Source organism: Buteo buteo, chromosome 24 (genome assembly GCF_964188355.1).
Source record: "Buteo buteo chromosome 24, bButBut1.hap1.1, whole genome shotgun sequence".
In the NCBI taxonomy this organism is placed as follows: Eukaryota; Metazoa; Chordata; class Aves; order Accipitriformes; family Accipitridae; genus Buteo; species Buteo buteo.
In genome coordinates, this window is record NC_134194.1 from 5,629,897 (window position 1) to 5,651,794 (window position 21,898).

Below are 21,898 nucleotides of genomic sequence, written 5' to 3' on the forward strand. Positions count from 1 at the left end.
AGATGAACGAATATTTTTCAACTTGCAAATTATCTCAAACAGCAAAACGCATGGTCTCGCTCAGCTGAAAAACAAAACGGTATCATATCCTCAAGCACCTTTTTCCATGAGTGCACACTCAGATACTGTTACATTTAATCACACTGGAAGCCACGTAGAGCCACCCCTTTCCAAAGCACTGTCCATGAGATGGCTCAGCACGCAAACACTGAAAACAGCTCATAAGCAGGAAAACGGCAAAGTTAGGGAGGTTCAATGACGTGCCCCTCAGCAATCTCCGCATGCAGCGCAGGGGAGAGGGTCTGGGCCCAGCAGATGAAGCCTCCAGACGTTCGATGGAGCCTCTCCAACCACTGCACTCCACAAACTCCACTCACAAAGCTGCATGCCGCGCAGACATCTGGCAAACGGTAATTACCATCACTTTGTGTATCCCTGCAGCCTGTTATAAAACAATTAGGATGGTTCTCAAATATATCTGTAATTAAGTATTTATTCTATTCAGCTTCTTTCATCTTAACAAAAATGGTAGGGCATTGTTCGGTCAGGCAGATTAGGGCTTGGGCACGGTTTCCCTTCCTCCCGCATCCCGACTGCTGCTTGCAGAGAAAACCTCTCCAGAGGATGCGCGGTGAAAATCGCAGCTCCGCACCATCCCGTGGGAATAACACCCCGCAGCCAGCAGTGTTTCAGCTGTAATTTGGCTGCTCGCACTCGTTGCGTCGGGTGTTTATATGTCACAGGCTGTGTCAGGTTGCTTTTACCTGCAGAATATTAACTCACATCCCACAGCCGGATCCCACGAGCCTGGTACCCAGCCTGAGTTCACAGCCTCGAGTTTTGCCACTCTTTTGCTGGTACATCCCAAATATCCTCAGCTCCCAGATGCAATAAGCTCTTCCCTCCCGTCCAGCTCTGTGCTGAGACCGAGATCTCGGGAAGGAGATGTAGGATGGGGACAGACACGATGCCACAACGTCACCGTGGCAAAGCTTGGCAGTTTTTCAGTCCTTTCCCATTAACCCGCAGGAACTGACACGGCCATGGTGCGACTTACCTTGAGCGCATCCAGGATTCGGCCATCGTAGTCGATCACTACGGTGTCACCCTGTTCCCCTTTCAGGCCGGGGGGACCCTGCAACCGGGGACGAATCCTATTTACTTTTTGCAGCATGTGAGAAGCCGGTGGTACGAAAGCAAAGACCTGACACCCAGGTGTTTGGGGATTCTCACCTTACAAACACCATCGATTTAATCAATTCCTAGTCTGACAGCTGTAACCGTCACCCAACCAAACCTCAAAAGGGCATCAATTTGTGTAACAGAGAAGTGCATAGAAATCCTCACTTCATTATCACTATTCACAGCTTCCCTCTTGCAAAGAAAGGGTCACAGGATGGTCACTTTGATAAGAAAATTGGATTTTGATTGCATTTCCCAGAGCTATCTCACATGGCAGCGTTCAGTACCTACATAATGATTTGTTTAAACATGCACCATCTCTATTTTCTAGCACTGAATGATCCTGAAGCAATTCAACCACATACTAAGCAGAAAGAGGTGGTGGGGAACAGCTCAGGTCAAGGCAAATACACAACTCCAAACTGAAAAGGCAAAACCCTGAACATCCATACCCGGGGTCCAATGGAGCCAATTCCTCCCTTCTCACCAGGTTCACCCTGAAAATCAAAATCACATTTTTGGTTCAAAGAGACCAAGGAAAATATAGGATATTTATCTTAAAAATACTGTAACTACATGAGATGCCAAGATATGGTTTAGATTAGGAAAAGTATGGCACCAACAAGGAAAGCAAAAAAAATAGATTTGACTTCAGAGCAAATATTTTGAAAAAAATAACATTGGTGTGAGCTAGTTGACAGTAAGAAAACGTCTCATCGCAGAGGGAGCAGAGTGGCCTGCTCGGGGCCGAGCTGCCCGTAACGGCGATGTGCCGTGCCGCTCTCCGGCTCCGCTGTCCGCGCTGAGCGTGCCAAGCTCCGGCTCTTTGTGCTGAAGTTTCACATAGCCCTCTCTTTGCTTTAGGCTGAATTTTGCGTGTGGAAAGTTTCAGCTGACACTTTTAAACCATTTTCAAGGACGAATTTAAGGAAAAGGGCTGTGCCAAATTCCCCCCCCCCCCCTTTTTTTTTTTAAATTGGGAAGTTTTGGAAAGCTGTAGCACTCTCACAGCAGTGACCTAAAATTCAGTTCAGTATTCAAAAAACGTACCTTTCGCCATACCCATGGAAATCCACTTGTTGGCCAAATTAAAGCTCTCCAAAAAGTAAAAAAATGGTATAAACACAAAGACTCTCCATAAGAAAAGTCCATTCAGCAGATCCCAGAGGGAACAAACCAGCACTGCTGCTATGGTTTTAGAAAAAAAATGGCTAAGGGTCACCTGAGCCCACATTTCTCCATCATATAGAGTTTCTTGCCCAACAAGGAGCCACGACTGTTTGATATAGAAAACACGACTGGATACAGATCATACTAAATAAGAAGCAGCTGAGGGGGAAAATAACAGCCCACAAATGCTGTCCGGGTCTCATCATCACCACTTAACATATCAAGAGTGTCTTATTGCATTTCTTGGCAGTTAGGAAGGTCCATAGAACAGGACGGCACTTAAGTGCTCCAGGCTTTGAAGCGATACTGCAGCCATGAATACATCGGATCAAAATGTGATCAGAGGTTTAGCTCTCTTGGGGAAAAGGAGGCAATTCAATGAAAAACATGCAAGGAGACGATTTTAAAAACTCTTACACTGTTCTCTGCTGGAATCCAGCTTTCATCACCACAAAAAGGTAAAATACTTAACATCTCCCTGTTTTATTTCAGTTTGGGCATTTTATGAGCCTTTTAGAAGGCAAAGGCCTGAAACACCTACTCAGCTGAAACCCTCTGCCTCAAGAGGGCTGTGCCCAGCTTCCCAGCTAATGGATTTTTATTTACCTTGGGTCCTGGCAAGCCATCTGTGCCGTTCTCTCCCTTGGGACCCACGCTTCCTTTTTCTCCCTGAAAACAAGACAATTTCGATAAAAGCTATACGGGTAGGATGGAGAGCAGATTTCTTCAGGTTATAATTTTCTTGCTTTAGCTTTACTTTTACATACATGAATGAGCAAAGCTCTGCTTCTAGCCTGAAATACATCACGTTGCCTAAGTGCACAAGGGGAGTCTTTGGGGTAAAAACGAAGCTTTTAGGCTTAACAGTTTGGCTGCGGGTGGTATGTTCCGCCATAAAGTTAGCCCCAAAATCGCAGCACCTGGAGAAGGCTCCTGCAGAGAGCCCGCTGCACCCTGATCTGGGCAGCACAAACCCACGTCCCGAACCCCCGCTCCAGGCCACCCCCAGCAACACTCCCCAATTCACTTCTGCAAGAGGAGCCTCTAAATCGCAATTCTCTGCCAAAGCCAACAAGTTGGGTTTGCAAACTTCTGGGCAGAGCTACCGTGGCAGAGGGGGGGGTTATGCTTCTCTTTCTCTTTTTTTTTTTTTTTTGTTCTTTTTCCATGTCAGGGGAGAAATGTGCTTCTCTGTCTGCCCCAACTGTGATACTGTGCCAAGAACCCAGATAGCAAAAGGCGCTGCCAAGCACATACGTTGGATGGACACAGAGCAGAACATACCTTAGGGCCCGTAAGTCCTGGTTCCCCAGGGATCCCATCATCACCCTGATGAAATAAAATATAAAAGGTGAAATACAACGAGCTCTTACACATGTATCATTAGGATCCAACACGTCATTTGACCCCACTGAGTGTCATCGATCCCACCGAGACCCACACGGGTTTGCAGGAGGCCAGGGGAAAGCTGCAGCAAGGAGCCCACGAGGCTCCAGCATGGTCCCCTGCTCCCGGGGAGGTGGATGGGCATCTCCCAGAATTTGCCTACAGCAGACCCTGGGGAAGGTGCTCTCCCACCTTTAATAGAAATTAGGTATTTAATCCATTTAGGCTTTTTGGATCCCAAAGACCTCCTGCAAGCTGCCACTCATCTTCATGGACTTCCATCACAAGTCACCAGCACACCCACCTGCCAGGAGGAGATTCTTGTTTCACTTGTTTTACTCCAGGAGAACAATGAAGCATGGCCACTTCATAGGTGCTGAAGAGGTTAATTTTACTGGCCAGTCATGAAATTTTTTAAGCCAAATTCTGGCCTGAAAAACACCCACGGCCACGCCTGTTTTGGGGCAAAGCAGTAAGAGGGAAACGCTGGGACCTGTCAGCGCTTCAGCTTCAGTTAAAGGCAGTGATTTATCCACTACTGGATGGCACCACCAGAAGAAAACATGGAGAGCTTGGACACGTGCATCTCCCGCAGTCTTCAACGCCCAACCCAAGCAGCGTGCCTGTCCTTAAGAGAGTGGGCAATCCCCACGAGACCGAGGTGCTGCCTGGCGATGCCCATCCCAGGAACCTCAAACCCAGCCCAGGGGCCCCTGGGCAGATAACAGCCTCCAGGCGCTTCCCGGTTCAGCCTGAATTATTGGAGCGAAAGGGCTCAAGACCTACTGCTTTGTTTGGCATTTGCTATTTTATTCTTTGTCTGTTGGGCAGATGTGATTGCAGCTTCTGGCTTGCTTGTGGTAATGAAAACCAGGCTGAAGGCACAGCCGTGCCCATGCCTCAGGGTCTCATGTGTGAGAAACCCTGGGGAACAAAAGGAAGGGCTCGGTATGGACAGCCAGAGCTTCATCAGTCTCTGGCAATGGTTTCCCTAGTTGAGCACCAAGTAATGCAAAGGAGAAAAAAAAAAAAAAAAAAAAAAAAAAAATCATCATTTTACCTTTTTGCCTTGGATGCCAGGCTCACCCTTCAACAGCAACACACACAGAGGAGAAAGAAGTTTAGGGACATAATAGAAAATAAGACCAATTGTATAGATAGTCAAAATTAATTGTAAAACTAAAATACTTGGCTTGGGTTGATCATCTTTATCCTCCTCAAATGCAAGAAAGCACATTCCCACAGTACACCAGTGTCCAGCCCCTCGTGGCTCCCTCCACTCCCATTTCAAGGTTTTAACATGGGCAGTGGGTGTGATACTGAGTAGGAGACAACATTCAGACATTTGCAGCTCCAAGTCAACGGCTAACATAATACCTTAGAAATTTTGTATCTGATATATACAGATGAGTGCAAGTCCAGTGCAAAATACCTATGTTCATCTCCACCCCATTACACAGCAATATTTCAAGAATTCATATTAAAATTAGACAGCTAAGAAATTACTTATTACCCACCTTTGGTCCAGGAGGTCCCCTGGCACCCTGTTGAATGTAAGAATAGTTGGTATACTTGTTTGACAATAGAGTATAACGGCATAAAAACATTTCCAAGAGTACTTAAAATTCCCATGAAAAAAAATGACATAGATACCAACTTCTCATCTTCCCTTACAAATATAGCCATAAGTTCTCTGTGCTCCCAGTAAATAATAAATATTCTTTTACAGCTAGTGTATTTTATGTCTCATGAGCACCTTTTTATCCAACCTAGACCTCAGTGAATTGGAGTGACAATGCCAGGAGGCTTCAGAGGGGCAGCAGTGGGGATACAGGAGCAGCACATCCCTCCAGAGGACCCAAGGGGACAAAGTCTGGTCTCTCTTCTCCCCAGGGCACAGGTACCCCTGGACAAACACCCATTTTAGGGCATCTATAATTTCCCGTGGGGTTTTTTGGCCTCCGTAAGCAACGACACAAAACCACTTGCTGCAGCGAGCTGAAGGGTGACGTAAAGCGAGAGGCACGCACACACGGATGCTTCTGGGCAATACTAACCACGAGGCCATCCTCTCCCGGCTCGCCTTTGAAACCCTGCAAAAATAAAAAGGCCCACATTGAAACTATTACCCCTCATTCTCCAAAATGCTCAGCAGTAAGGAGAATGTTCAGCAGCATTACGTTTTAGCCTATTTTTTTTTTTTTTTTTTATTAAATAAATTGCCGGTGATCTGGAGATTTGCAACAGGTCATCCGAAGGCTACAGATTGGGGAAGAGATCTCCTCTGGGCTCTCTGAATGACAACCAGCACCTGCAAATACACGCTCCGGGTCCAGCCCTTTGCTCTGAAACCGAAGATGGAAGGTCCCATCCTGCTCCCTCGGCCCCATGCCCCAAAGTTTTGCTGTACCAGCAGCCACCAGAGCCCGACTGCTGGCCCAGGCTGGGGACCCAGCGGTTGGGGTGGCAGCACCGGTGAAGGGGACGCCCTTCACCCTCCTCTCCCTCGCTGGGGTGGGAACTGCCCGGCCCGTGCTCGCTGCGCATCTCCCGTCCTTACAGGGGGGCCTGAAGGTCCTCTTGGGCCATCTTTTCCCGTGTCACCAGGAGGCCCCCGGGCACCTGGGGGTCCTGGAGGACCAGGGGGGCCAGTGGCTCCATCTCGACCTTGATCACCCTGGAAGAAGTTCACACAGACATGGTGAGATGAAGCGGCGTCGGCAAGCGGTGGCCACGAGGTGCCCGCGACGCATGCACCGCATCCCTGGGCCATCGGCACGCTGGCCTCTGCCGTCCCAGAGGAATTTAATTACAGCTTCCAATTGGGAAGGCTGGAAGCGAGCTTGTGGCTGATTCACGCCCTTTGGGTCTGGTTCCTTAATGAGGATTTTGCCCAATGCCTTCCAACGAGGTTTTATCTCATTAAGCCTTGCCCAGCGACTCGCCGTGGAAACCACCAATTTGACAGTACCCAGAAATAACCCAGTCCCAACAACATGCCGGCCCAGAGCATGCACACACTTCATAGCTTAGTGCACCACACCAAAATAAACACACACGCACACAAAAGTAGCGCTTAGTGGTACCCTTTAAATACAGCCAAGGTGATATATAAACATCCAGCGTAGCTCACACCCTGCATCGCTTGGACGCAAAAAAAAAAAGCAGGAGCTGTATCTCCGTGTGTTTGTGAAGGTTTGGTGGGTGCCCGCTCCGGAGGTGAGCACCCCATGGGGCTTCGCCACCCAGTTATCGGCTCCGGACCCCCCGCCGGCCGCCCCAACCCAACCCCGGGGCTGTGGCCGGGCACATCCATGTGGCTGCACAATGGAAAGCCTCATGGAAAGGCCATCTCATAAATCTTTTAGCAACATCTGGAAGGGTTACCACCGAGGCAGGATGAGGACTGTATTTAATATGTGGTCCACCCTCAAATCAGGGACAAGTGTGGGATTTTCAGAAGTCCTTAAGTGACTTAGCAGCACAAATCCCACGGCCTTTCAACAAGATCTGTGCTCCTAAATCACTTGCATAGTTTTGAAAAAAATCCTATTGCAAACGCTGAACGCTGCATCCAATTATGTCAAGTCAGGAGTCTCCCACTGAATTTTGCCTAATTAAAACATCACATTTAAGAGTACAAGGATTTAGACAACTCTAGTTTTAACGCATTTTATTTTACAATACCCGCACTGTTCATATGAACATTTATAGGACTTTGCTGCTTGATCCCCACACTTCCCACAAGTGGCCAAATCCTAAAACCCATCACTTTTATGTCTCTGTTGAAAAAACTCCCCCTAAATCCAATGGGGTTTCACTCAAGCGTGCTCCCAACAAGCACTTCTGAACGTAGCCACAGTAGCGACAACTTAAAATAGCAATAGTGCACTATCAGCCAGAAAGAAGAAACAAAAGCAACTCAAAGAATCACAGCAAACCAGCGGCATCAGATCCGATACATCTACCTTGAGCACTCGGCGGCTAAAGACAAGCTGATCGTTAGCCAGAAATCCATGATTGAGCCGGGGAAAAACCATCTAACCAGGTGAAGTGGGAGGCAGAGGAGGAAAGAGCAAGAATTTAAGATGAAAGCACAGCAGAACAATATGTTTTAAAGGCTGTAACAGTACATAACAATTTTTCCTTGATAATTAATGCATGAGGATGAACGACTGGTGTTCCTCAGGGTTGGTATTGGGACTGGTGCTGTTTAACATCTTTGTCAGTGACATGGACAGCGGGATCGAGCGCGCCCTTCTCAAGTTTGCCGATGACACCAAGCTGAGTGGTGCGGTCGACAGGCTGGAGGGAAGGGATGCCATCCAGAGGGACCTGGACAGGCTGGAGAGGTGAGCCCCTGTGAACCTCATGAAGTTCAACAAGGCCAAGTGCAAGGTCCTGCCCACGGGTTGGGGCAATCCCAGGCACAAATACAGGTTGGGTGATGAGTGGATTGAGAGCAGCCCTGAGGAGAAGGACTTGGGGGTGTTGGTTGATGAGAAGCTCAACAGGGCCCACCAATGTGCGTTTGCAGCCCAGAAAGCCAACCGTATCCTGGGCTGCATCAAAAGAACTGTGGACCAGCAGGTCAAGGGAGGGGATTCTCCCCCTCTACTCTGTTCTCGTGAGACCCCACCTGCAGGACTGCGTCCAGCTCTGGGGCCCCAACATCAGCAGGACATGGACCTGTTGGAGTGGGTCCAGAGGAAGGGCACAAAAACGATCAGAGGGCTGGAGCACCTCTCCTATGAAGTCAGGCTGAGAGGGTTGAGGCTGTTCAGCCTGGAGAAGGCTCCGAGGAGACCTTATGGCAACCTGCCAGTACCTAAAGGGGACCTACAGGAAAGCTGGAGATAGACTTTGTACAAGGATGTGTAGTGATAGACCAAGGGGTAATGGATTTAAGCTGAAAGAAGGTAGATTTAGATTAGATGTAAGGAAGAAACTTTTCACTGTGAGGGTGGTGAGGCACTGGGACAGGTTGCCCACAGGGCTTGTGGATGCCCCATCCCTGGCAGTGTTCAAGGCCAGGTTGGATGGGGCTTGGAGCAACCTGGTCTGGTGGAAGGTGTCCCTGCCCGTGGCAGGGGGGCTGGAACTAGATGGTCTTTAAGGTCCCTTCCAACCCAAACCATTCTATAATTCTATTAAATAATCTAGGTAGCCAACAGTGGTTGTTTTAACATTCTGGATACACTGGAGCTTGGTAAGCTGTAAACGGAGGGAAACAAGTATCTTTTCATTAGTTTACTGCACAATAGGACATTCAAAGCAGCTGGGGTACAGAGGATTCCCCTACTGCAGGGCTTTCTGCAGAATAAAGAGCATTATTCCAGTAAACCCCACAGGGGATATATCCCAGCATTTCTCCTGAGACCAAATATTATATTTTTTTTTTCAGAGGCTAAAATGAATACTGATGTATTCCCCAGCCTGCAAAACACAGATAAATCTCTCAGATTTATATGATGCAAAAACAATGTATTCAGACCATGTCAGTAGTCATTGCTATTGTCTTTTAGCCTTTCCACTTATCTATCTAGGGAGAAGCAGTAAGACATTTCCTTTCTCAGCACACTGCTTGCGTCTCCCTTTCCCCCGTCCATCCCTGCACACATCCGTAGGAGGACCAAAGGGATGGAATGAAGCCACGAGAAGCCCAGCAGGAACACACAGTACGTCCTCCATGAGGATTTTTGAAGAGTTCTAAGGAACAAACCTCTTGTCCAAATTGCCCAGGGAGCTTTTAAACCTTTCATGCAAGTAACAGATAACCCCAAAACTCAATTTTGGGGTAAATATTGCATAGGCAAGCCCACCATCCTACCCAGCCTCCCAGGACAGGCTCAGCAGCAGGCATCCACAGGTACATCGAGCACAGATATTTTAACACAGTCATCTTGGAATGGGAGGGGAAAACCAAAGCCAGATAGAAAAAACTAATCAGCCCTGGAAAACAAACCCCTCCCAAGGATTTTTTTCAAGCTGTAGAGAGAGGCTTTAGCTCAGCCCTCACTTAAATACAGTCATTTTGGGGAGGAACAACACTGAAATCCTGAGATTTTAAAAACCCGAGATGATGCCACATTGAAATTAATGGGGACACAGAGCCCTTGCACTTGGCCAGGCCCTCCAGATACTACAGAAACCACCAAACAGGCTCTACTGAGAACAAAGGGTTTTGTGGTAGACCCAAAGGACCTACTTTTATGGCTTCTGATATGCATGAAGATACACAAGAGCATTAAGCGGGATTTTCAAAAAAGCCCAAGGAGCCAGACAGGAACTGAAACTTTTTTCTTATCCCTCAGATTGCTGAGCACCATCCAAGTAAACACCTTCCAAGTCCGGCCCTATCTGTTTCAACATGAAATGACAATTTGCATTTGCTCTGAGGCCAAACACGCCATATCCCACCAAATCCAGCCACCACACATTTAATTTTCAACAATCCCTGTTACAGATGGGCCCAACCTGGTCACGGGACACTGGGCTAACTGGCTCTTGGGTCTGACTCTGGGTAGCAATGGAGTCTTAGAGCACAGAAACCTTGAACACCAGTAATTTCCAGCTTTAGACTACTAGATTTAGCCATTTTAACATAATGTTCCAAAATAAGCAAATAAAATAAAATAAAATAGAAGTATCCATAGGTGTCTCTGTTGACTGTCGTTGTGAGGTCTGCAGGACGCTTTCTGTGCTGAGCTTTTATCTGCAATGTGAGCTTGGCAAGCACTTACATTTTTGCAGAAAGTAAGAGAGAAGCCACTTTTCTATCTGCAGCCTAAACTCCAGCCTGTCGCTATAAAGCCAGTCCAGCCATACCAGTGTTTAGTCCCACAGCAACTCGACATACAGGTACAAACGTTACTGGTGCCACCTCCCTCGGCAGATGTGCAGAGATTCATCAATCGCATCATTTGTCTAAACACCAGAACTGTCAGTAAGAACAAGATCACCCAGTCCAGAGTGTCCAGCCCAGTGCCGGCTCAGGGAGCGAGTCTGGCTTATGAGAACAGTCCTTTTCATAGCGGTAGCAATATATTTGATTTTAAGAGGGAAGTACAAGTACAAATACCAGGCACACGAGTCCCAGCCTTGGCAGCATCCTGCTTCGACTTTCTCTTTCCTCCCCAGAGCAGAGGGACTCTGTTCTCGTTTTCTGCCTGTAAATACACTTACATGCATTTTCTCAGTATATCTGAGTAGGTTTAATCCCCATCTTAAGTGAGGCTGCACAACAGCCTCCCTGATGCTGTTTGCAAGCACTAGCGTTCAGCACCTAACTCAACCCAACGTGAACTCCTTCCTCACCTCCCCAAAATCACCCTCCAACATCTGCATTACGCTCACACGTGCAATAATCTCTTCTCTGCCCATGCCGGTGGCAGGTGTTTATTAGAGACAGAAAGAGAAGCAGCGCACACACGAACATGTTCAGTAGCTAATCCCTAATTGCCTTCATCTCACTTCCACTGCAGACAGTCCCTCCAAAGCCTCTCCAAGCGTTATTCTCTTTTAATCTATCATTCCCAATGATAATATTTTTGCGTTCACTGACACACACGATCCCCACTCCACCGCCCATAGACACGCACATTTACAAGGGAGGCAGCGCTGGATATGTTCCAAGTTATTTATCCTCCCGTTGATGCGATGACTTGCTGCGACACATCTTTCAAAATCAGCTAAACAAAGCCACCGCTGAAATTTGAGGAAGAACATAGATTAAATTAAGAAATAAAAAATAATCTAGGCCAGATGGTACTAAAAAGTTTCGTACCCAATCCGCAACCCCGAGTGTCTGGAGACTTAAAGAAAGCTATTTTCAAAGCCAGGCACCAGTTGTTAGACCTGCTTGTGCATGGCTCTGCCAGGCTTGTTTCTCCCCTTTTCCTCCCAAATTGTTTCTGAGCCTTTTTCTTACTCTTGTGCAAAAAGATGTAAATAAATCTTAAAGTAAAGCGAAATCTGGACAAAAGCACATCAGGAGAAAAAAAAAAAAAAAGCACGTGTTTTTATCAGTAGATTAAAAGATAGGACAAAAGTTACCTTGGGAGCTGGCACCTGCCCCTGCGAGTCCAGACGGAGCCCGTCCCCCGAGCATCTCCCGCAGCGCAAACAGGAGCCGCAGCAGGAGGTGGGTTCCTGCGTTATTTGGCAGCACCGACCACGGGGGCTTCGGAGCCTGAGCATCTCCTCCGGCATCGCCCGAGTCACCAGCCCCGAAGTCATCCACAGCCCCGGCTGAGGACTGAAAACTCATGCCCGTGTGCCGCTGAATCACCTCTTAAAGCCTTTTCTGAGTACGTGGGTGGGCACTTAGACAAGGTTGAGACCTTATGCCGAGCTCCTCCTTAGCCACGCAGGGCATAAATCTATCGGAGAAGTTTTAGGGGCACTCAGAGCCCGAGGGTGACATTTCTAAAGGCACCCAAGACGGTTGGGAGCCGCTTCAGAAAATGACACCAACTTCAAAAAGTGACTTAACAGCCTCTGGGGGAAAAAAGAAAGATGACTCCGAGGCATCTCTGCCCTATGTTAGCCTCTGAGGGCCTGGCTACGTTTCCAGCAACCGCATCTAAACCTACCAGCAGACTCTCGGGCGCCAGTTCCGAATCCGGCCCCTGCATGAGGCCCATACGCCGGCATCCCAGCACACCCCCGCTGCGGGGTTTCCGGCAGGCGCCCATAACCCGCGGCCAACCGCACCTCCGTTACCGCGACGGAGCCCACCTCGGAAATACCGCACACCTCGTGGTGAGCCCTCCCGTCTCATCCCCGACACGGGAGACCTCGTGCTGCTGCCGCCATCACCAGCACCGCTGCGGCGACCGTGGGACAGCCGCATCCCCTTTGCGCCCCGCGGGGACCTATCCCGATGCACTGCAGTAAATCTCAACATCATGCAGCCCCATGAGAGCCATTTCCACAAAACTCCGCTGATTTCTCTATGTTATGGCCAAAACAGTTCTCCCAGTTACTTTAAGCCCTTTATTTTCAAAGGCAGCCTAGATATTGCCTGCATGCCACCACACTCCCAGGTAGGTAGCTCAGCAAGAAAGGAGGAACTTTCCATCCTGCCCAACACCGTGCCGGGCCTTTCCTTGGGACACCAGGTCTTACCACCACACACTGGTGCTCTAATACCAACAAAAGAGGAGCACGGCTTCAAGAGAATCAGGGAGTCTGCCTCTGACACTGGAAGAGGGCATCGGGGATAGGAAAGCCCAGTAAAAGCAAAACCCTTCATGAGGTACCTGCAGATCTTTACCTCTTGTTTTCCCATGGTCAAAGTTAGGAAAACTACTGCCACAAAGAGCTCCAATGGCAGAATTAAACGTTTCCAGAACCGTTACCGTACCTCGGTTTGCAGCGACAAAGCTGCATGGAGCCTTGTTTTGTGCAGTGAGCAAACCCAACCAGATTTTAGAACAAATCAACGTGCTGTGTCACTACTTACCCTCGGGCCGATGTCCCCTGCTTCACCCTGCGCATCAGGCAAAACAGCAAGGGTCAGCTATTAGAGTTCAAATTTCAACCACGAAGGACCGAGCGCGGGGTCAGCTGGATGCGGGAACAGCACACAAGGGAAGTGGGAAGAGTCCTATTGCTTAACGTATTCAAAACCAGGGAGGAGAAGGGCTCGAGACAACACAATAGGGAATGATTCTGCCCTGGCAGGCGATGAAACAGGTAATAAATCAGAAATAGCGGATTGTTTCCAACTCTAAGGCTCCCCAGCAACTGCTTATGTCCTACACATGCGAGGATTAACATCACTTTCAGTACAGTAATGACCTTCTTTGGCTGCTCTAATTTTGTAGGAGGATGTCATGCAAACACAGAGCGATGGAGCCTGCAGCCTTGCTCTTGGAGGAAAACAAGAAGAGAGTTGTATCCCACTCTCCTAACCCTGCATGGGTTACCAGGAACCCTATAGCATGGATGAGCTTTAAGGCCACGCTTACTCCTCCTACATTTTTGCAAATTCTTTCTGCCCTCCCCTTCCTGGGGCTTTTCCAAGGGCAACCTGACAAGCTGCTGTCACGGCTCCATGTCCCAACAAAACCCGGTGTTAATGTCATGCTGGTGTATTGGGGTAATCTGAACCGAAAGAATTACAGCAGAAGGAGGATATACAGCTGCTTCCCCAAAAGCCACGTGTTAATGCAGTCTTTACCTTTTCCCCTTTTGGTCCTGGAGGTCCCTGGAAATATGCAAGAAGGATCCGAGTTAAGAAACAGCAGAATCATCAATGCACACAACATCAAAACCAAGGAGACTACGTTCATCAATTCACAAACCTGAGCCACGTTTGCTATCATTTTAAGTTACACATGCTATTATTTCAATTTATACACTGCTTCACATGAGCTGCACGCTACTAAAAAGCCCCAGTGAGGTCCTGCCTGCTCTTGCCAGGACGGAGGACGGGAGAAGGACCGGGGCCCGGCAGGGACCGCGACAGCCGCTCGCAAACACGTGACTCGAAATAGATGCAAGAGATTTCTTGAAGTATTAAATCACTTCTAGAAAAACACATGCTCAGCATATCATTACAACAATTATACATCTGTTTGAAATAAACAAGGAGGATGGGCTGCTTTCTTTGGCCTATTTGCTGAAGACATAAGTCATCTTCCCCTCTAAGCAGCTCTCCGTAAGATGGGCAGGCAGAGACACGCTGCAGCCCCAAAGAGAAGCCGCAGAGCCACGCTTTGATGTGCCTGCTCTGCATCCTCCTTCCAGCACAGAAAAATGCCGAATCTCAGGGTTCAGCCCAATTCACAGTGTTTGCCGAAGCGGGACCCGGTGGGATGCAGTAGCTGACAGCAGCAGCATCTGCATCCCCGCGCAGCATCCCTCCTGCTGTTAATTTGGCTCTAAGCAACGCTGCTGGCCCCTTGCTGTCGCGGAAGAGATCACAAACAGTCTGGTTGGAGTTTGGCCATTTGATAAGTTTGCTTTTTCGTCCAGATTTTCCCTGCCTCTCACTCAGAGGTCTCGCTCCTGCCCGGCGCACCGGCACGACTTGCAGCCATTCACATCCACGCTGCTCTTCCATCAGGGGGTTTTGTTAATTCAAAGCCAAGCCCTGAGCACAGCGGTGTGAGCTGGCCTGCCTTTTTTCTTTTCTAATGCTTTATTTCTAGTTTTCTTTTCGTTCACATTTGTCATCTTCAGGGGTAGGATAAAAACCAACCGCAGCAATGTACAGCTATAACAAAACGCTCCCCAACTGGCTAAAAATAAGCATCTGGAGTAACTTTTTGACTGCAAAGACTGAAAGACTTCTGCCCACTTTGAAAATCACAGACGGTTTAGGACCAAAGCTTGGAAAGATTTCAAATGGTGCCCTCTAGTGAACGTGGTGGAATAGAGTGGGATTTGGCCACAAAATACTGAGCTGCGACCTCCTGCAGCAACCATCCAGTCGAAGGACTCAGAGCTGGCTAGTGTTCAGCTAGCATAAAAATAAAAAAGTCTGTGTTTCTGTAAAATAAGTAAGAAAAGGCTGGAGCACCTGACTATCCAAAAGGCTTCTGAGTAAAAATGAAGTCAAGAAAACGGCTCATAAAATGAAGTCCAGGCTGTTCCACCAATATTGCATAGACACCGGGCACTCTCAAACACTTCCCACCTGAGCTCCTTTGGAGGCAAATGAACCCAGTTTGGGAACAATTATTTTTATGATACCCATTTGTAGTACCAGGAGCACACAACCAAGATTACTGACTTTGCTTCTTCCAAGGTGCTACTGAAGTTTATTTCCCAAATTTGGCCTGCTGCCCATCTGCAACATCTCCGCTAGCTGAGCTGGCACAGGGAGGGGAGAAGCAGCCGAGATGAGCTGACAGGTAGAGAAAGCTCACCTCGGGCTGTGCTGGCCAGCCCTGGCTCAGAATTTAAACTTCCATGTGTTACAGACCACAGAATATTTTTTTCTAAATACAATTTTGTTTCCTGAACAGTTATAGATGTAGTAATAAATGAGTAATAGTTGAGATTCTGCCCATCTATTGCAGAGCAGTGTGAATAAAGACATGTTATGTTTGGTACTCGGTGCTACTTACTGGTTTGCCATCCAAACCAAGAGGCCCCTGAAAAGGGAAGGAAAAGAGAGTATTATTAAAAAAGAAATAATAAAATAATCAATTTACAAATATAGCAATATCAGTCATGCTCTGAAAGAGGCTCTACTTAGATACAGTACAATCTTTGACTATGTTACTTCTATACCTAATCCTTCATCCATGCAATCCAGCAGGAAGGTTTCACAGAAGTACAGTAAGAGGCGTCAAAGAATTTGCAGAGTATGAAGGAGCGTGAAAGGAAGCGACAGGATTAGCGACAGGGATAAGGTGACACTGCTCTGGCACAGCGCTTGGGACTCCCTGACGTTTTTAAAGACTAAAAAAGCAGCAGTAAAACATGCCTGATTTGGTTAAACTGAACAGATCCTGGGAGTCATTGACATCAACCTCGGATCTGAACCATTTGTTTTGGCAAAAGGACTTGCTGAAACTCTACCATTTTACCCAAGATGTGGGAATCAGCCATCACCCTCAGCCCATAATGGTAAATCTCACTGATGGGAAGGAGTGTCTTTGCTGCGGAGGAAGGAAGGGTGCATCTGCCCTGCGGGCTGATACCCAAGTGATTTACTCATCTGCAGCGATACAAAGCTGGAAACACGCTTGTATTTGCAGGACCAAACACTTGGTCACCCCAGTTCTTCCCCAGGTCTCCCCTTTCTAGGGTTGCCGCAGGAGCGCGTGGTAAATTGACGGGATAAATGGTTATTTCCCCATTGCTTCTGGGATGCAGCCCTTAAATAACAGGAAGCCGCTGAACATATTGGGCCATAGGAAACCTTGCTTTTGAGAAAGGATGTGTGTGGGGAGAGGAGGCACAGATGCTCCAAGGCCCATGGACAAAGCCAAAGCTGCCCCCGCTGCCAGCTGGAGCTGGCACACAGGCACTTGGGGATGAAGAGAAGCCGTTCAACACCCAACATTTTCAGTAAATCCCAAAACAGCATTTCCACCGATCCACGACCTGCCACCCCAGAAATTAAAACCTTTCCTCATTGAAACCCAAAGAAGGCTCAGCCCTACAAACCGTTCCTGAAGACACATGGCACGACGGTCGCGAGTCAGCAAAGCCCTCGGACACCTGATTCATTCCCAGATTTCCAACACGCGCTCACATGCTTTGCTGGGCAAGGATCTGCTCCAGAGCGAGCCGTGGGCTGTGCCGAACGGCGGGCATTGCGTCCCTGCGGCAACCTGGCCTCGCTCTTGTCGCTTATTGCTACAAATTCAAGGGCTACTTGCAAAATGGTACCTTGGGATCAGCACCCGCTCCCTCCTACGTCTGCCCAACACGGCCACACGCGCATCCTCCTGGCTCCTTCTACAGACATGCTGGGCTGAAACATCTTCTTGCATTGCAGCCCTGTAAACTGGGAGGACTCACCGAAGGAAATGTAGTTTGGACTACGGTATAGCGCAACGATAAAGCACCAGAGTTTTCTGTATTTCTTAGGGAACCGATTAGGGTGAACCTTTTTTAGTTCAGCTTAAATCTAGGATGGTGAAATTGAGCAAAAAAGAGAAAGGTGTGTATGAGAAACCTAAGGGCTGCATTGAAAATAGCATCCTTCCAGCTCACAGCTCTGGCCATCGATAAGGAATAAAGCGGTCTGGAGTGGCTATGGTGATGGGGCTTAGAATATGAAACAACACAGCTCTGTTAGGAAAAAGAGGTAAATCCAGGCGGCTGGATCTTGGGCAGGGCATCGGTACCTGCATTATAAGGACTAAGGGAGCCGTACAAGAGATGTTCAACCAAAAATAAATGAGGTTTTCTTTACACATGAAATTTCTGAAGTGACCAAACATAGGTTATATTGTTCACATGGTGTGTATTGTTTCTCATAAGGAACTACCAGTACACAACTGCTACACAGCAGTAACGAAAAATATAAACGAATGCAGTTACGTCCATTAATGCAAAGGCTTACAGGTCACAACCAAACTACTACTTCCTTCCCCTAACACACCCTCCATGCTTTATCTCACCTCAATTCCTTGTGTTATAACACCTGGGAAAGGCATGGGGTGCATAGAGCTTCTTTCCTGAAACTATGATTGATTGAGGTGATTCACCTGAAGCCCTTGATGCAACTCGCTGACCTCTAGAGGACAAAATGCAGGACCCGAGCAGAGAACTTGCAGCACATTCAACTTCTCAAAGGAGTAGAAGTCCCAGAATTTTTTTTTTTTTTTTTTTTTTTAATTTACAATACCAATTCAGCAGCTTTTAGCTATTCTTGTATCAACCCACAAAGGGACATCCAGAAGGAAAAACAATAGCCTATTCAAAGGATGTTTGTTTGAGGGAAAGCATTTAATGCTTGAGAGAAACAATATCTGTTGGGCTTTCAAAGGGGCTCTCAGCCAGCTGTGCCACTGAGTGGACAAGATTAACTCAGACTTTTAAATGTTTTGTTAGTCTGAAGTGGAGATTTAATTGACTCAGCTTTACCTGCCCAGCCAAACGTCTGCGTGAGCAAAGGCCAGGTTTCTGAGAGCAGCCAGAGGACTGCACATGTAAAGTAGGAGAGAGCATCCGAAATCTGGGCTTGCTTACTTGATTGCCTGCAACTTTGAGGAGCACCCATGTGTTGAGATCATTATTGTCTTATTTGAATTCTGTTCCATATCATTTAATTAAAGATGAAGCAATCTTTAGTTTATTTGATAACTAAGAAACAGGAAAACAAGAAATAACCACTTATTCCTCCAGTCAAAAACCATCTCTATAGAAGTTTTCATTTTGGGGAGACAAAAATCACTTCCACTTAAACCACCAGCACAAAGTATAAGAAAAAGGTGAGTTTTCTGGGCACCCCATTACAAGGCCTAATTAAGAGAAAGCATCACAGTAGCTTCATGCTGTACTTTTTGCCCAGGGAAAAATTTCACTCATGCCTTTGCCCACTCTCAGTTACAAGCCTTTTGCTCCAAATCACACACACAGTGATCGCACTTTACATAATTACATGCTCACTACATCGAGACGGGATGAATTTTCTGCCTAGGACAAACCTGATGCTTTAAGACAAGGTAGAGAGAAAACTCGACCAACTTCCCCCGAAACATGGCTCTGGCCAAAACCATCGCTGCACCGGCCAAGCAGGACAAACCCCATCGATCCTGGGTGCTTCAAGGAAGACGACACTGATGTGGTCCCACCCCACATTATTCGGTGGACGTCAGACCTCACTCCTAGCTGATAATCAACTCAGAACTCATTTTCTGACCACACACCAGTAAGGATCAGCTGCATTCGGTGCCAGGCCAATGCAGCTCTGCGAGGCATCTTTCATGTTTGAAGAGAAAAGAGGAAACGTTGCAGTGAGTTTGATAAAGAAAATATATATCTGCAACATCTGGCTGGAGCCCTCAGGTTGCCAGGCTGGGAGGAGCTGGGTTAGAGGGGAGAGCTAGTGACACGGAGCAGGGGTGAGCGATAATTGCAATTCTTGCCTTGCTTTCACCCCTCACAAACAGTACCGTAAGCACGTGGTGTTCCTGCGGGCATAACGACCCAAACCATGGTGCATCCCCCACTGCCATCACCCGGGTGAGGACATTATTCATATAATAATATATATTTGGTGGTATACATTAATGATATATTATTTAATGATATATATTTGATACAATGATGCTGAGAACGTAGACACATGTCAGATTAGATGTTGGGGCTTGAGCAGAGCTCGTTACTGCGTCATGCGCTCTTGCTGCATGCCTTGGCTTGTCCATGCAACATTTCAATTTCAGAGGAAGGGGCTACGTTCAGATATGTTTTAAAACAAATTCCGATTTTTTTGTTTTGTTTCACAGTAGAAGCTCAGAAGTCTTGAGATATAGCGCCAAAATATCACCTCTCATTGCAAAAACGAGGTTCACCCAATGCCGAGATCAGCTGAAGGCTTAGGAACAGTTTTGAATTCACCAAAAAGGGAAGACATGGAGCTTATGAGCTCTGATTCATGTGCAAAAGCTCTTCCAATAAATAACAAGCATTGTCCCCATACATTCCTTACCCCTGCTCAGAGCAAGCCTAGGTGCCAGCCTGGCTAACTGGCCTTCTGCCTTCCTCCTCCAGTGCCATTACTGCTGCTGGCAGGGATGTACTTGCTCTAGCAGCGTTACAGGAATTTTAAGGGGGGAAAATATCTAGTGAAAACAAAGCCAGATATTATTAAGAGGACAATCCTTCGGAGTTGGGAAATCTTCTCTCATAGTTATTTTTAATGTTTCCTGCTCTGCTAAAAATTAGCACAGGGGTCAGAAGGAACCCTGCAGTCAAATTTTAACAAATTCAAAGGGCTGCCTTCAATCTCTGTCTCTGTGGTTTCAAAAAATGGTAAAATCTTACATTTGAGAAGGAGGAAAGTGTCAGAACAAAAGAGCACGACAATATTTTAGTATCCCTGCAAAGGGCCCTGGGTCATTAGGCAGCATGGTTTGCAGTGCAGCCAGGGAGCAGGGACCATCCTTTCCTATAGGCTACGCTGTAAATCTTCGCAAGCGGGACAGTGTCTGCTGGCGATGCGGTTCCTCAGCACATTTTTGCATGAGAAGAAAGCTCTGGCGAAAGCTGTGGCCAAGGATGCCCTGCCAGACCCGTCACAAGGAAAGTGGAGAATGGCAGCCAGGTTGCTGTGGCTCCCCTGAACTTCCCAGCTGAAGGAAAAGGAGAGAAGAGGGACTGAGAAATGAAATGTGAATCCCCTAAATAGCAGCTGAGAACCACTGGTGCTAACTGCAAATGAATCGAGTACAAGAGACGTGCTCTGGGATGTCACCTCATCCTCATCCCAAATTACTGCTACCCCCTCCTCCCTCCCTAAAAAGTCCTCAGTGCAGAAGCCCTTATAAAAAAAAGAGGTTTCTACTCCATCCAATACCACCTCTGCTACAGTAATCATTTTCCCTTCCAAATAACAGCATTTAAATATCTGTGAAGAGGTAGACTTCATGTACGAATTTGGTGATACAAGGAATTCTCCTGCCCACACACCGACTGCAATGGCTCTGAGCCCAGAAGACAAATCCTTGGTGGGACGTTCCTCCTGCATCTGCCCTGACCTCTGGGGTCCCTGGTGTGAGACTCTGAAATCACGTCAGCCCGGGGCACGACACAGCATTGGAAACGTTCCTACCAGAAGCTGTCGTATTTAAGCATTAAGATCGTTAAAATCACGATAGCTTCATGTTTAATTATATATAGTGTGGATAGTCTCACTGGAATGGGATGGGATTGCTTCACAGGGGAAGAGCCCTGCACTTAAAAATATAAATAAGCAATTTTTTTTCAGCATGAACATTATTATTAACAATCCTTTGCTAACAGTTTTCTCTGTTTCTTTGTTTGAAAAAAGCTACTTCAGTACTGTCCAACACAAATTCCCCTTTGGTCCTTATCTGCATAAAACCCCAAAGCCTACTTTTTCATTACTAGGTGATAGGGTTTTTTCCTTCATTTTAAAAAAAATCATATAGCTTCTACAGTTCTCTTACAAGCACAAAACAGTGACATTGATGAGGCATGATTATTTTTTTAATGTTTGTAATACTAATTGTTTTAACTTTGAAAATAATTTACACTTGTCATGCCACGCATCAGTATATTTGCTTTAAAAACAGAAGCAAAGAATAATTGAAAAGAGGAAAACTTCACTAGCTCAGCTGCCCTGCAAGGCATACAGGTCTTTTAAGCATATTTTCTGTGTAAATCAATAAAAGATATTTTTTTTCTTATTTTCAAAATCACTAAAAAGAGCAAAGCTCTAAAGCAAGTCCTGATAAACACCCTGTTGCCAGATTTAACAAGGAAACCACTTACACACGGCATTCCCTGCGGTCCCAGTTTTGCATGAGTTAAGCTTTAAATACATCTAACCTTGGTAATTTAGCTCATACCTTTTTGCAAACACAAGTATGTCCCGCAGGGCAGGTCCCCCCAGGCCATCATGGCAGGGCTGCTGCCCCCCCCCCCCCCCAAATCAGCCTTGATGGCACCTGCATCCTACCCCAGCTGACAGCCAGGCACTGGGACCACGGCTTTCTGCACGCAA

The 21,898-nt window shown here is 47.1% G+C and overlaps 1 protein-coding gene across 1 annotated transcript in view; it reads right to left on the minus strand.

Annotated features, from left to right (window-relative positions):
• Positions 1–21,898, minus strand: part of COL23A1 (collagen type XXIII alpha 1 chain) — a 192,912-nt gene that overhangs the window by 12,373 nt on the left and 158,641 nt on the right. The window contains exons 6-17 of the mRNA XM_075056978.1: positions 15,819–15,845; positions 13,925–13,951; positions 13,205–13,231; positions 7,707–7,778; positions 6,299–6,415; positions 5,796–5,831; positions 5,256–5,282; positions 4,799–4,825; positions 3,637–3,681; positions 2,959–3,021; positions 1,635–1,679; positions 1,058–1,135 (exon numbers count right to left, since the gene is read on the minus strand). Coding sequence (XP_074913079.1) covers positions 1,058–1,135; positions 1,635–1,679; positions 2,959–3,021; positions 3,637–3,681; positions 4,799–4,825; positions 5,256–5,282; positions 5,796–5,831; positions 6,299–6,415; positions 7,707–7,778; positions 13,205–13,231; positions 13,925–13,951; positions 15,819–15,845 — 591 coding nt within the window. The remainder of the gene's footprint in view (positions 1–1,057; positions 1,136–1,634; positions 1,680–2,958; positions 3,022–3,636; positions 3,682–4,798; positions 4,826–5,255; positions 5,283–5,795; positions 5,832–6,298; positions 6,416–7,706; positions 7,779–13,204; positions 13,232–13,924; positions 13,952–15,818; positions 15,846–21,898) is intronic.